General features: G+C 43.1%; 2 protein-coding genes and 2 non-coding genes across 6 annotated transcripts in view; 3 read left to right on the top strand and 1 right to left on the bottom strand.

Annotated features, from left to right (window-relative positions):
* Positions 1–90: 90 nt before the first annotated feature.
* Positions 91–11,542, top strand: TCP1 (t-complex 1). Of its 3 annotated transcripts, XM_024122437.3 has the most exons (14): positions 91–174; positions 788–1,003; position 1,471; positions 2,235–2,320; positions 2,530–2,658; positions 3,907–4,004; positions 4,393–4,503; positions 4,811–4,992; positions 5,395–5,521; positions 8,870–9,045; positions 9,632–9,755; positions 10,068–10,260; positions 10,398–10,561; positions 11,244–11,542. In XM_024122437.3, exons 2-14 carry the CDS (start codon positions 941–943, stop codon positions 11,458–11,460), a joined length of 1,671 nt encoding a protein of 556 aa, XP_023978205.1. In that variant the 5' UTR covers positions 91–174; positions 788–940; the 3' UTR covers positions 11,461–11,542. The 3 variants fall into 3 exon arrangements, with proteins under 3 accessions (XP_023978205.1, XP_023978204.1, XP_023978203.1); XM_024122436.3 differs by lacking the exons at positions 91–174; positions 788–1,003; position 1,471 and adding an exon at positions 1,088–1,099; XM_024122435.2 differs by lacking the exons at positions 91–174; positions 788–1,003; position 1,471 and adding an exon at positions 1,953–1,977.
* Positions 4,175–4,312, top strand: LOC112064662 (small nucleolar RNA SNORA29). The gene has a single exon (XR_002891594.1). It is a non-coding gene; the product is annotated as a small nucleolar RNA SNORA29 (small nucleolar RNA).
* On the top strand, positions 9,823–9,954 carry LOC112064660 (small nucleolar RNA SNORA20). The gene has a single exon (XR_002891592.1). It is a non-coding gene; the product is annotated as a small nucleolar RNA SNORA20 (small nucleolar RNA).
* The window catches only part of ACAT2 (acetyl-CoA acetyltransferase 2), a 14,533-nt gene continuing 11,254 nt past the window's right edge, over positions 11,449–14,727 (bottom strand). The window contains exons 6-9 of the mRNA XM_007126017.3: positions 13,747–13,869; positions 13,048–13,202; positions 12,471–12,581; positions 11,449–11,846 (exon numbers count right to left, since the gene is read on the bottom strand). Coding sequence (XP_007126079.1) covers positions 11,676–11,846; positions 12,471–12,581; positions 13,048–13,202; positions 13,747–13,869 — 560 coding nt within the window. The 3' untranslated portion in view covers positions 11,449–11,675. The remainder of the gene's footprint in view (positions 11,847–12,470; positions 12,582–13,047; positions 13,203–13,746; positions 13,870–14,727) is intronic.

Raw genomic sequence — 14,727 nt, forward strand, 5'->3', positions numbered from 1 at the left:
TGCCGCTGAGTGATGGATAGGGCAATCCGTCATCTCCGCTCTTCCAATCAGCGCTTACGCTGGGGCGCACGCAGGAGCCGGATTCAACCAACCACCTCGCAGCAACGCGGTTGGTGGGTTGGCTTATGGTCCGTTAAGTCGGGCCGAGCTCATCTGCGGCGTCCCGCGTTCAAGGTACGGATGGCATTTTGTTACCTTATTTGGGCCCTCGGGTCGCAAAGCATAGACCGATCATTGTCGGACACACACGCACACGCAATTTGGGCTCTGGGAGGACGGGGCAGCGCGAGATGCAGTTTTCAGAAAGGGTGGTTGTCGTTTTCCCACATGACCCATGGAGCTTATACCTGTGAGCCCGGGAACAAGGCCTGCTACTTGTCGCGTGCTCTCCTAGCTAGCTCATATATTTAAGTAAAACAAGAACGCCGGTTTATACACCACCAGTTAAGAGTCGCTCAGGACCCCGGCTCTACCTTACACGGCCCCATCCCCCCGTTCCGTCACAGAGCTCCGCCCTACTGACCACCTTTTCTAGAACGCACTAGAATGTGCAAACGCGCACGCGCAACTTGTCCCTAGTAGGGAAAACTTCGTCCCAGCACCCCCTTCCTCCAGCGGTCCGAGACACTGACTTCCGTCCTCCTACCTTCGCGCCCTTCTCATTCGCTCTCTAATTGAGCGAAAGTGCTGGATCCGCCCCCTCCAGCTTCCTCACTTCCTGCGCGTTCACGATTCTCCGCCCTCCTCTCCATTTTTTCTTTCCCGCCTTGCCCCGCGGCCCGGCCAGGGAGCGGGGAGGAGTGGGGTTCCCAGCAGCCCCCGCGGCGTCGCTCGGGCCTGTTCCACGCCGTCGCCGCTGCTGTGGCCGTCGCCTGGCCCAGGGACAAGACGCTTGTTGCCCGCGGTGTGAGTGAAACTCGACGTGTGCCCTGCCGCGAAGATGGAGGGGCCCTTGTCCGTGTTCGGGGACCGCAGCACTGGGGAGGCGATCCGCTCCCAGAACGTCATGGTTGCAGCTTCGATTGCCAATATTGTAAAAAGTTCTCTTGGTCCAGTCGGCTTGGTTAAAATGTTAGTGGATCGATCCGCTCCCAGAACGGTAAGGGCGGGCGAGGCCTGCGGCGGGCCCGTGGCGGTGCGCCACCCTCCCCTGCCTCGCTGGGGCCGTGGCTGCCGTGCTCACGCCTTCCCTTCTCTCCCTAGAAAGGGCCTCCCGGGTGGCACGGGCGGCGTCTCCGACCCGCGGCGGGTCTCGGCGCTTCGGGGCGGCAGCGCCCTCTTCCCGGAGCGCGGCATTCCCGAGGGCGCAGCGCGGTTTTAACGAGAACTGCCAGGATGCTGCGGTCGTGAGGCTGGCGAGGCGCGCCCCGGCCTGGAGGGCGGGCTCCGCGCCCCGACACGTGCCGCCGCGCCTCGAGTCCCAGAGGGCCGGGTGCCCTGCGCCCTTTTGTCCTGATGCTAATCAGGAAGGGTGTCCACCGCAATCTCTGGGTCTCCTTTTAGGGCCATTCACCAGGAAGAAACTGGTTTTAATGTCTCGTTTTACTGAGGGGCGAGTGGCCATCGTCCACTCTTCAGAAGACTTGCCCGTTGTCCCCCTGCAGATTCAGTCCGTACCCCACCTGTCGCTGACCACTTCTTGTAACAAAGCTGGTTGACGAAGTTTTTGTTGAATGTTAAATGATAAACTCATTTTATCTAGTAAACGTTAACCGGTTAAAGCATTGTTGAGATGGTTTATACTTCAGAAGTCACAAATGCCAGCCCATCGTGCCATCATTTGATAGATTCCTATTTTTGTCACGAACAAATTTGAAGTATAGTCAGAACCTTTGGATTACCGCTTTTTTGATTTACAAAGTCTTGTTAATTTTAATAGAACTTTTTTTTTCTTAAACCTGCCAGAGTCTGAAGGAAAAGGCTGATACGTATCTTTTTGTGTTCTGTGTGGAGTGGCAGAATCTGAAATGACGACGGGTAGATTATGTTTTAATTCTATGAGACAATGAAGTGGGTACTGTCTACAACACTTGGCGTCCCCTTGGCGGTTGATTTCAGACTGTATGTTACTAGCCACTCCCCTCCCCATATCAGACTTTTGATAGCTAATTTTCAAATTGTAGATTTGAAAAATTCAGAGGCTGTTGCATGTCACTTACTTTTTTTAGGCTGAAATGATTGTCTCTTGGAGTCAAGGATTTTTCTAATTTCATTTCTTTCTTTCATTTCTACAGTCATGGCTGCAGCTTCGATTGCCAATATTGTAAAAAGTTCTCTTGGTCCAGTTGGCTTGGATAAAATGTTAGTGGATGATATTGGTGTAAGTATATCTAAATATTGTGTTAGTCACTTTAAGGGAAAAAAACGGTGCATAAACGCCTCGCTTTGTAAATTCTTTGTTTTTATCAGGACGCTAGTGTTGAAAGGTATACCGAAGGTGAACGTATCATAATGGGGTGTTCTAACTTAGGGGATATTCTGTTTCTGTGGGTGATTATGTCAGTTTTTCCTCCCCGGGAAATTTTTTAGGATGTAACCATTACTAATGATGGTGCGACCATCCTGAAGTTACTGGAGGTGGAACACCCTGCAGCCAGAGTTCTTTGCGAGCTCGCTGACCTGCAAGACAAAGAAGTGGGAGACGGAACTACCTCCGTGGTAGGTAAAGACTAACGGCTAAATACTAGTATTCTTTTTAAAATCAAACTTTGAGAAAGTGAAGCCAGAGGTAAGTCATTTGTTTTGGGGGCGGTGGTTCAGAAACAAAATTTGAAGACTTGAGGTTATAGCTAGTTTCTACAGTTCAAGTAGAAGAGAAACTTAAGAGATAATTTATTATAATCCTGACTTTAAATGTTTTTGCGAGTTTTACGAATTTTTTCTCACTGGTATTCATGCGTCATGCAGAATTTTTTTTAATGGTTTCTTTTTAAAGGAAAAAAAAAGTGTCGTTTTTTTTCTCCTCCCCTCACAGCCTGAGGCCCAGGAATTCCTAAAACCTTACCAGTTTTTTAAAAACAACATGTTTTTATAGTTTAAAGGCTGACAAGTGATCTCATGAGTTCAAGTGGGAGTTTGAGAAAGTTTGTAAACGCGATCAGTAACGTGATTTAAACTCCTTGAAGATCACCTAGCACCCTGATGTAGTAGAAACACTGTTATTTGGTGAGGAGCAAATAATAATTTGCTGTAAAGAAACAAGCAGTGGTTTGTGGTAGAAAATGGTTGTTTCTAGATTAAACTTTAATCCATGGAAGAATGGAATCTACCTCTACTAAAATAGCGATAATGGTCTTTGTTAAGTAACTTATGACAACATAGTTTTTTAAATATAACTATAGGTTTACCCAAAAGATTCAGACAAAATTTTTTCAAAGTTTTTTTTGATTAAAAAATAATTTTTGGTGTCCTTAGAAGGATGATTTTAAAAATAATAACACAAAATAGTACAGATCAAGAATTCCCTGGCGGTTCAGTGGTTAGGACTCTGCACTTTCACTGCCGAGGGCCTGGGTTCAGTCCCTAGTTGGGGAACTAATAACCTGCAAGCTGTGCACAGCCAAATAAATAGATAAATAGTACAGATAATCTGAGTGGTCAGACTCTTCATTTAGCTTATGTAGAGCACTTCATCTTGAAGAGTAGTGGATGTGTCTCCTATTGTTATACTGTAGAACTAATTTATCGGCCAGAACACTTTCTGACTCTTATCTGGTTTTAGCCATTTGCGTATAAAATACCGTATAGGGGTGTCTTTTTTTCTGGTTTCTAATAAGCAGTTATGCATTTCACCACCGTTACCATTCTGGTTCTTAATATCTGATGCGTGTTAGTGTTTTTTTTACATATGTGTTGCACATAATGAATGTCAGGCTGTTAGGAGAATAATGGATGTTTTCTCTGCAGGTTATTATTGCAGCAGAACTTCTAAAAAATGCAGATGAACTAGTCAAACAGAAAATTCATCCCACATCAGTTATTAGTGGCTATCGACTTGCTTGCAAGTAAGATTGTTTACGTTCAGAGAAAATTTTATATATTATTTGATGTAATAGTTGCCAACAGTCTGTTCTTTAAATGTTTCAATTAATGACTAAATTTTACTTTGAAAAAGTTGTACTTTAGCATTTAAGTAGTTAACATTTGAAGTAAGAAGTTGGGCCAGTATCCTTTTCTTCCCATTTGACTACCACATTATCTCCTGATAATAGATTTAGTGGCTATGCTTATGGGATAGATTAAAATTGCCGTGATCTGAAGAGGGAGGATTATTTGTGTCCTCCTCCTATATGAAATGGCTGAACAGAAAATTGATGTCTCTGACATCTTGACACAATGATAAAGCAAAAATTTTGAGTAGTGAATTTGTTTTCTTCCCCACACTTCAAACAGGGAAGCAGTGCGTTATATCAGTGAGAATCTAATTATTAACACTGATGAACTTGGAAAGGATTGCCTGATCAATGCTGCTAAGACATCGATGTCTTCCAAAATCATTGGAATGTATCCTTGTGATGGTCCAGTAAAGTTTAGGCTTTTTTAAAAGTAAGACGCTGTGTTAGTTTTTGTGCCAGATGATGCTGTATTGAAATTGCCTGTTCCCTTCTTTCCTAGGGGGAAAGGTAATACAAAGTGTGTGTAAAAGTAGTATGCAGATAGTGATAAATAGTACTCTAACATTTTGGTGGCATATATAATGGTTGTTTCTTTGATGAGATTGCTAAAAGGAAGTGCCTTTGAATTACCTTTGATTTTCATGTGCACCCACTGTCCATCCCGAGTCTCTTGTTCTCCTTAACTGTTGGCTTAGAAGCGGTGATTTCTTTGCTAATATGGTGGTAGATGCTGTACTTGCTGTTAAATACACGGATGTCAGAGGCCAGCCCCGCTATCCAGTCAATTCCATTAATATTCTGAAAGCCCATGGGAGAAGTCAGATGGAGAGTATGCTCATCAATGGCTATGCGCTCAACTGTGTGGTGGGATCCCAGGGTAAGGCTTATGGTTTGATTTGGTCATGTAACGAGAATACTGAAGGATAACGTTAGCTGTGTGTGGACCGTATAACTGCATTTTCGGGTGAACTATCCAGGATGTGCATTTATTGATCTTTAGTGAAGCCCAGAGAAAAGGAAAATGGTACATAATGTTGCCAGTTCCTCTTTTGTAATTTAATTACATTTAACTTAAGAAAAATGCAAATTAAAAGAAAACACGTGTGTTGAATGCCATTTAAGTGTTTGTTTCTAAGGTTAAAAGTAATAAAATCTAAATTCGTGTGTTTACATATAACAATTTAAAAATCTCTGCAGATCTCTAAGGATAGGTGTGTTTTATAAAAGGTAACCATATTGTAATTACTGTAAAGGTATTTAATGTTATGTTCAATTTTAGGCATGCCCAAGAGAATAGTTAATGCAAAAATTGCTTGCCTTGACTTCAGCCTGCAGAAAACAAAAATGAAGCTTGGTGTACAAGTGGTTATTACAGACCCTGAAAAACTGGACCAGATTAGACAGAGGTATGTTGAGAGATTCATTTTTGACCTTGGACAGGGGGTGTTTGTAAAGTACCCTTTTTTAGACAGTAAGCTGAAAAGAATGAGTGGTAGGTCTAATAGGTAGCAGGATATGATGATTAGGCAAGTAGTTTTGTTTTTTCAAGTGTGAGTGTCTTGGAGGACTTTAAAAATTAACTTTTTTTTTTTTTTTTTTTTTCAATTTTTTTAAATTTTTTGTGGTATGCCGGCCCCCCTCTGGTGTGGCCCTCTGTTGCGGCCTCTCCCGCTGCGGAGCACAGGCTCCGGACGCGCAGGCTCAGCGGCCATGGCTCACGGGCCCAGCCGCTCCGCGGCACGTGGGATCCTCCCAGACCGGGGCGCGAACCCGGTTCCCCTGCATCGGCAGGTGGACGCGCAACCACTGCGCCACCAGGGAAGCCCCTAAAAATTAACATTTTTAACCAAAGTTTTAACCGAAGTCAAACTACATTTTACCCAAACTGCCTGGAAAATTAGAAAACGTGGTGATTTAAGAGAGATTTGGGTGATACATGAAAATCAACATTGTATGGAATTTTGGTTTTATGAATATATTGATATTAAGGCTTGAAGAAACATCCAGGATTGTATTTTCTCAAGTGGTACAAGAACCAAACAGTATAGTGTTGACTCTGCCAGATACCAGGTAGTTCATACGGCCGTATCTATCGACTGGCATGGTAGAGAGTCAGGCGGGAAGACGTTCTCCCTTTTTGTTTTCTTCGTTTTTTGTCCGCACCATGCGGCACACGGGATCTTAGTTCCCCAACCAGGGATCGCATCCCCTGCTGTGGAAGCACAAAGTCTTAACTGCTGGACCACCAGGGAAGTCCCAAGATGTACTTTTAAATCTTTCTGCATGTGTACTCTTTCCATCAAAGGTCAGCCCCTCTAGAATAAGTATTCCAGATCCTGTTGCCTTCTGCTTTTGGAGTCTTGCTTCCTCTATTATTCTTGCTCAACTGCGTCTTCAACTGCTAATTCTACTTTTCGTTCCTTTCTGGATTCCGCTTGTACCTTTCTTATCACTAAATAAAAGGCCTCTTGTGCCCCCACCTGTTCCAGTTACTCTCTATCCTTCCTCAATTCTTTATAACCAGATGTCACAAGTGATTTACACCAAAACCTTCCTGGTGTTTTATTTCTCATACCCTTTTCAACTGTGTTCTCCACTGGAGGACCGCTTGCTCAGGTCACTAGTGATCACGGCTGTGAAATTCATTAGACATGTTCAATTTCCACTTGACCTTTATCAAGCCTTTGACTGCTTGAAAGACTTTCGGAGGTTAGAGCAGCTTTGTGATACTACGTCATCTGTATTCCTATGCCTGGGTGACCAACGTCTCTATGCTGGAGACTCCCAAATCTGTTTCTCTGAGCTTTAATTGATTGAATGCTTCTTAAGCATCTCAAAGTCATTATGTCTAAAATTGAACTTGTGATGATACCCCCAAATCTGCTGTTTGCCATTTTAGTTAGGGACCCCTCTATTCAGGCAGAAGACTGGGAAATGTCTAACTCCTTTTTACATAATACTCTTTCCCTTTCTAATCTGTCATCAACACCACTTGATTTCTATCTATAAATTAAATCTCAAATTCACCTACTTTCCATTTCCATTTTCTTTCCCAGACTATTGCAGAGGCACCCAAGCTGGTCATCTTGGTTTCAGTCTTGTTCCCGCCCAGGCGATTGTCCTCACAGCAGCCAAGTGGATCTCGTTGCTTGCAAGGCCAGAACCTTTTGGAGGCTTCCCATCACTCTAGGATAGGTTTTAAAATTCCTTATGTAACTCTTTTTACTGTGCTCTAGCACGGCTGAAACTAGAATCCACCAAAGCTCTACTTCCTCAGGCCCCTAAGAGTGTTCCTTCATCTGCCCGGAGTATATTCTGTCCCTACTTGTTTTGACTGGTTAATTTTTTAGTTTATTTTTTAGTTGACAAATCTCTCAAAGAAGCTTTTCTTTCCCCCTCCATCTGAATTATTCTCTGCTGTGAGCTCCTATACTTTGTCTTCCTGGGGCTTAACCACAGTTTCTAACTAGGTATTTCTGTGTCTTAAATTGTAAACTCTGTGAAGGTAGAGGCTGAATGATTTCCTTTGCTTTATAGCCCCCATCCTTAGTATCATGTTTGACATACAGTATTTAGTGTATATACAGAGTTTTATTTTAAGGTTCACCTTTAACTCATTTCACTTTAAAGATCCTTTGATCTCATCTACTATTCTTTGAATAAGTAAAATGGCTTCAACTGTCTATATATTGGCTATTTTTCAAATCTGTTTGTTTCCCATAGTTTGTGATTTCCATTGCCTTCTGGCAGTTTTACCTGAGTATCCCAGGGGCTTCAGACTCATCTTGTTGAAACAGGAACTCTTTTGTCATCTTGCACCCCAACCTTTTAGTATTTATTTCACTCCAGGAGTCAGTGGCTGAACCTCCCAGTTACCCAAGCCATAAACTTTGACTTATCTGCTCAGGCCATCTATTTTCAGATAGACTCACCTCCAGTTATCGCCTTGTTGTCTTCATTCCTTCATCTTTTGAAAACACAGATTGATAACATTACTTAAATATATTAAACAGCTTCTCAGTTCAGACTCTTAACATCCCTACAAGGTTGTTCATTTTTTGATCCCACCTGCATTTCAACTCTGGACCCCTCTGTTAACTCCAGACCTTTAGCTTTCCTTGTCCCACCTGCCAGGCTGGATACATGGCTCATGCACTTGTAATCTCTCTCCTGCACTGAGTAACGTTAGCCCTGGAGTTTGGTTGTCCCAGATCCTTGAAGGCAGGGACACTGCTTCCTTTCTAACCACAGTTCTTGGTTAAGAACTCAAACTGGGGTGGGGGAGAGCTAACTGGTAGTTTTTAATCCCTTTTCTGTAAATTGGACCGATTTAAATTCTGGTCATAGAAGGGAGAGAATAGTTAATTTTTTTTCTTTTTTTTGGCTGCATTGGGTCTTTGTTGCAGTGCACGGGCTTCTTATTGCGGTGGCTTCTCTTGTTGCAGAGCGCGGGCCCTAGGTGCACAGGCTTCAGTAGTTGCAGCTCGCGGGCTCTAGAGCGCAGGCTCAGTCGTGTGGCGCACAGGCTTAGTTGCTCCGCGGCATATGGGATCTTCCCAGACCAGGGCTCGAACCCGTGTCCTCTGCATTGGCAGGCGGATTCTTAACCACTGCACCACCAGGGAAGTCCCTAGTTAATATAATTCAATCTGCAATTATTTTGTGAAAAATACTTAATGGAAATTCGAGCTATATTTAACATAAAAAACATAGCAGATAACTTTGGGTTACTATTCAGATACTTATCTTTGTAGAGAATCAGATATCACCAAGGAGCGAATCCAGAAGATCCTGGCAACTGGTGCCAATGTTATTCTAACCACTGGTGGAATTGACGACATGTGTCTGAAGTATTTTGTGGAGACTGGTGCTATGGCAGTTCGAAGAGTTTTAAAAAGAGACCTTAAACGCATTGCTAAAGCTTCCGGAGGTGAGTCTCCTGCTGGCTCTCAGATACTGTTACTACAAGGGACCATGTCCCTTTATATTGGATGTTAACAGTAAGCAGCTCCAGAAACATAACAGTTTTGTTGTTGTTTTTTTTTCTCACTGCCGTGGCCTCTCCCGCTGCGGAGCACAGGCTCCGGATGCACAGGCCCAGTGGCCATGGCTCACGGGCCCAGCCGCTCCGCGGCACGCGGGATCCTCCCAGACTGGGGCACGAACCCGCGTCCCCTGCATCGGCAGGTGGACTCTCAACCACTGCGCCACCAGGGAAGCCCAACATAACAGTTTTTACCTTTTACTCCCTTAATGTTTTGTGCTACAAATATATGTATAGAGGCGTGTTTTAATGTAACTGGGCAAGTTCTTTTACTTGCTCCACCTCAAAGTGACATGGTTCCATCTTAGGATAAAAGGACACTTGCTTGCCTGATGCTTAACTGTAAATCTTAACCTTAAACTTACCTTTATATGTCACCTCTATGATAAATACAAGTGTCTGAATCCAAGGCAGGATTTGAAAATACTCATGAAAGAACAGTGTTTACAGATCTTTGTAATTACTTTAATAGCAACTATTCTATCGACCCTGGCCAATTTGGAAGGTGAAGAAACTTTTGAAGCTTCAATGTTGGGACAAGCAGAAGAGGTGGTACAGGAGAGAATTTGCGATGACGAACTGATCTTGATTAAAAAGTAAGAGCTCCTTTCTAAATTATAAAGCTCTATGGACTTTATTTATTAATGAGTGAAAATAGGTCAGCTTCCCATTTATTTGCTGCTATATAGTCTTTCAGTGATATAAGCAGTTATACGCATGGGATAAAATAATGTTGGGCCATTGTAAATTGAGGTGAAGTAACCATTTCATCTCTTCTCCGTGGTCTAGACATTGCTTCCATGTCTAAATATCCTGTGTAAGCAGGATTTAATCAAGGCACTTAGAGTGAATTTCTGCACGGATTTATTAAAGCATTGATTTGAGAATTTCACTGTTTTTTTAAATAGCACTAAGGCTCGTACCTCTGCGTCGGTCATCTTACGCGGGGCAAATGATTTCATGTGTGACGAGATGGAGCGCTCTTTACATGATGCGCTTTGTGTGGTGAAGAGAGTTTTGGAGTCGAAATCTGTGGTTCCTGGTGGCGGTGCCGTAGAAGCGGCCTTGTCCATATACCTCGAAAACTATGCAACCAGCATGGTAAGAACGTCTGGAAGCCCGTTTTCGTTTCTAGAAGGGCACGGCACTTTGTTCATATGACTACGTCTCTTCTGCGACCTTAGCTGCTGCTGTGGGTTTTAATTTTCTTTTGTGAAGACACCTCATTTTCTTCTTAGGGCTCCCGGGAACAGCTTGCGATTGCCGAGTTTGCAAGATCTCTTCTTGTTATTCCCAATACTCTGGCAGTTAATGCCGCCCAAGACTCCACAGATCTGGTTGCAAAATTAAGAGCTTTTCATAATGAGGCTCAAGTTAATCCAGAACGCAAAAACCTAAAATGGTAAGCATACGTAACATTTTTCATTGTCATCTGTATATCATATATGGTAGTTTGGTTTTTGTTTTAAACTCATGAAGGATGATTATTAGCATTGGTGTGTCTTAGTTATCAAATTGGATTCTTCACCTCTCCCTGCTGCTCTGGGTAGAGTCATTTACCTACAGCAGGAAGGTTCCAGAGAGGAAATTATTTTTGGGTGGTCCACACCTGTTTTTAAGCAACCTCCTTTTAAGATATTAAATGATGTTTAGAAACAATTTCTTTACTACCATCTAGGCTTTCTACACCTCTTTCAGTGCTGAATTTGTTTATCCATAATCAATTACTTAGGCTTCAAGGGATCTACTGTAAGGTCCCAACATTTCCCAAGGTTAACATTTGAATGGAATAGCTGGCACTAATGAGATTACCACCTAGTCAACTTTTTAAATATTTATTTGGCTGCACCGGGCCTTAGTTGCGACGTGTGGGATCTTCAGTTGCAGCATGCAGGCTCTTAGTTGTGGCGTGTGGGATCTAGTTCCCTGGCCAGGGATTGAACCCAGGCCCCCTGCATTGGGAATGTGGAGTCTTAACCACTGGACCACCAGGGAAGTCCCCCTAGTCAACTTTTAAAGGGGTGGAATAGGATGGGTGTGAACTATGAAAGAGGCCATTTAATAGGTTTTTTTCTAAATTGCAGGATTGGTCTTGACTTGGTCAATGGTAAACCCCGAGACAACAAACAAGCAGGGGTGCTTGAACCAACCATAGTTAAAGTTAAAAGTTTGAAGTTTGCAACTGAAGCTGCAATTACCATTCTTCGAATTGACGATCTTATTAAATTACACCCAGAAAGCAAAGATGATAAGCATGGAGGTTACGAAGATGCTGTTCACTCTGGAGCCCTTGATGACTGATCTCTTTTATTTATGACAATGTTAGATGCAGTTATCTTGTTGTACTTCGAGTATTACACATTAAAGTGCAAAAAGCTGTCAAGTCTTGGGATTCTTGTGAAGTGGGAGATAGTTTCCCTCCTCACTTTGGTCCTCTGATTTCACCAACTTAGTACTTTGTTTAAAAAGAAACGAGGTTCAAGTTTAGTTTAAGCATAATTAATTGTTAAGCAGTTTCATCCTCTCAGAACACACATTGCTATTCCCATCCCACCCCCAATGCATAGGGCAGCAACACCACGATGTCCACCCTTGCGCTCCATCGTGTGTAACAGGGTAACAAGAATCCGGCAGCCAGATGCTCCAAGAGGATGGCCCAGGGCTATAGCTCCTCCTTCAGTGTTGACCTAAGGGGTAGATAAGATTTGTATCATTTATTTTTCTCTGGACATAAAGTTAGAATCCCAAACTTGTCTTTTTCCTCTTAATGTCATACCAGTTAACTACCCTTTCAATTTTTTTTTGCTGTACGCGGGCCTCTCACCGCTGCGGCCCCTCCTGTTGCGGAGCACAGGCTCCGGACGCGCAGGCTCAGCAGCCATGGCTCATGGGCCCAGCTGCTCCGCGGCACGTGGGATCTTCCCGGACCGGGGCATCAACCCATATCGCCTGCATTGGCAGGCGGACTCTCAACCACTGCGCCACCAGGGAAGCCCCTCAAATTCAGTTTTTAGTTCAAGTTGCTTAGGAAGTGATTTGTACCCTTGTGACATCCATTCTGACTACCTTAGTTTAAGACTTAAAATACCCTCTTCCTGTGGGAAGTGAACTAATGCACACAAGTTTTTTTGCCTTAGGAAGCAATAAAATAAGTGAACTCCCAAGTCGCAACAGGAACTTAACCTAGTGTCCACCCATTACTGTATGGCCAATACCTGGGACACATCCTGTGTTTTGCCGTTTACAATATTAAGATTGCATTGTGAATGTTCATTTGCAAGCTCTCTTCAGGATTATTTGCTCATGTTTACCTTCTCTGGGTTTAATCCAAGTTCTTTAGCTATTGCAACAGAGACGGCTGCAAAGGCTTCATTGATTTCAAATACGTCAACATCCTCCAGCGACCAACCTGCTTTTGCAACCTAAAGGAAAGGTTAATGGAAGAGAGGTCTAAAAACTCAAGCGGAACCATTCTTCGTTGTAGGTGTAGAAGCAGAATATACTGTATGATATTGAAGGACCTCTTTTAATACCTGTTATGTGTACTGTGAGGTTATAGAGCAGAACTAGTTGCCCTATAAAGCAGACGATCCAAATGCTGGCTGCTCTTTGTGGGAGGGAAAGAACACTGTAGATACAATTAAATGAATCAGCTCATTTAAGGCTAACGGGAGGATGTCTCCTTTTGAGACAATGCAAATGAAGCCTGCCTGATAGGAATAAATACGAAAACAAAATCAAGCTCAGTCTTGGCATTTTGGAGTGGGAAGGGTCTGAGCGAAGCTTTGAAGGAGGTGAAAGTTAGTAAGTATTCACAAGGCATTGGTCTGGTCCCAAAGAGCCTTTGGCAACAGAAGGACAGGCGCTAACATTGGAAATGAAACTCACAGCTTGCTTTATTGCTGGAATTGGTCCTATTCCCATAATGGAAGGCTCCACACCTGCTTGTGACCAGGAAACTATCTGTGCTAGGGGTGTAAGCCCACGGTTATCAGCTTCTGACTTCTTCATAAGAACCACAGCTGCGGCACCATCATTTATTCCTGTAAAATATGAGTGTCTTAATTTCCAAAACAGTGCTCACTAAGTTACATATCTGTGTCTACTTTCTCCAACACCTGAAGACATGGGTTAAGTTAATACCTCTTGACAAAATGATGTAACAGACCACAGAACATTCCAATGGGATAAAGAGAAGAAAGATTAAAGCGTGGGGGAGGGGAGATTAATGAAAAAAAATGGAAGAAATAGCCCAGACCCCATAGGAGGTAATGGGAGTTCCTGGTTTTGGAAGAGGACAGAGGTGGTAGATAAAATCTGGAGTTCCCTAATTGGCTTTTCCACTTGTGTGTCTAGTTAGGATACTGCAAGGAAACCAAATCCATTTTTCAGTATATTGTACAGGTTAAGTCATAAATCTAAATATGAAGAAACATGATCAAAACTACATTTTTTCCTAAAGCAACTGAAACAAGGTTTTAGAATAATTTGTATATAAATAATTGATGAAATGAAATTAAAAAGGTATTAACTTAGTAGACCTAGCAGAAGATAATACTCCCACAACTGCCCTTCAGAAAATCTAACCTGAAGCATTAGCTGGGGTGACTGTTCCTGTTCCATCTGTAAGGAAGCAAGGCTTTAGCTTAGACATGGCTTCCATGTTGCTCCCGTGGCGAGGAAACTCATCTGTTTTAACTTCAGTAAGACCTGAGAAAAGGGAAAATCATTACCCAAGATAAGTACAGTTCCTCAGACATGATATAGAAGGATTCACATTTGGAAGAAAAGGTTTATTATAAAATACTTTTATTCCAATAGGGAAGTGTACACTAGTACAAATTACTGTATGTTAAGACATTTTATTAGCATTGCCTTCATGAGTGTTTTCCATATCCAGACACCCGTTTCTGAGGAAGGCAATTACAGGGACTTTGTATAAAAGGTTGCTAAGATTTGGGGTATATAGGTCTTGGCTGGTTACGACTGACTGGATCTAGGGTGTCAAAGCCAATCTCATAAAGGCTGGGCATAATCGATGTCAGTTATCAGTAACAGAACTTGACTAGAGCGTTCCATATTAGAGAATAGCTAAGTGACCCCAAAAGATCCACCCTCAAATATGAAACGCACACAGAAGCAACAGGAAGTAACGGACATTTGCTTCGGAGGAGATTGAGCCTGTAGGTGTAGAAAGGTCGGTTGCTTTCTCCAATTTCTCCTAAAACGCTCAATCTACACAGCCATGTGGAGACCCTGGGCGAAAAGTGTCTGGATGCTGACACAGCCTCCCATTGTCTCCTCCCCCACCTCACATTCAGATCTACCCTGAATATATCTTTTCTTGGCAACCTGAAAGACATAACTGAGACACGTATAAACATTCCTCTATGTTATTCTTTTGAATATTAATAATTTACTTATAAATAGCCCCGTTGATGTTTAAACCATCATGACTGGGCTTCCCTGGTGGCGCAGTGGTTAAGAATCCGCCTGCCAATGCAGGGGGCACGGGTTCGAGCCCTGGTCCAGGAAGATCCCACATGCCACGGAGCAACTAAGCCCGTG

This window comes from Physeter macrocephalus, unplaced genomic scaffold (assembly GCF_002837175.3).
Source record: "Physeter macrocephalus isolate SW-GA unplaced genomic scaffold, ASM283717v5 random_710, whole genome shotgun sequence".
NCBI lineage: Eukaryota > Metazoa > Chordata > Mammalia > Artiodactyla > Physeteridae > Physeter > Physeter macrocephalus.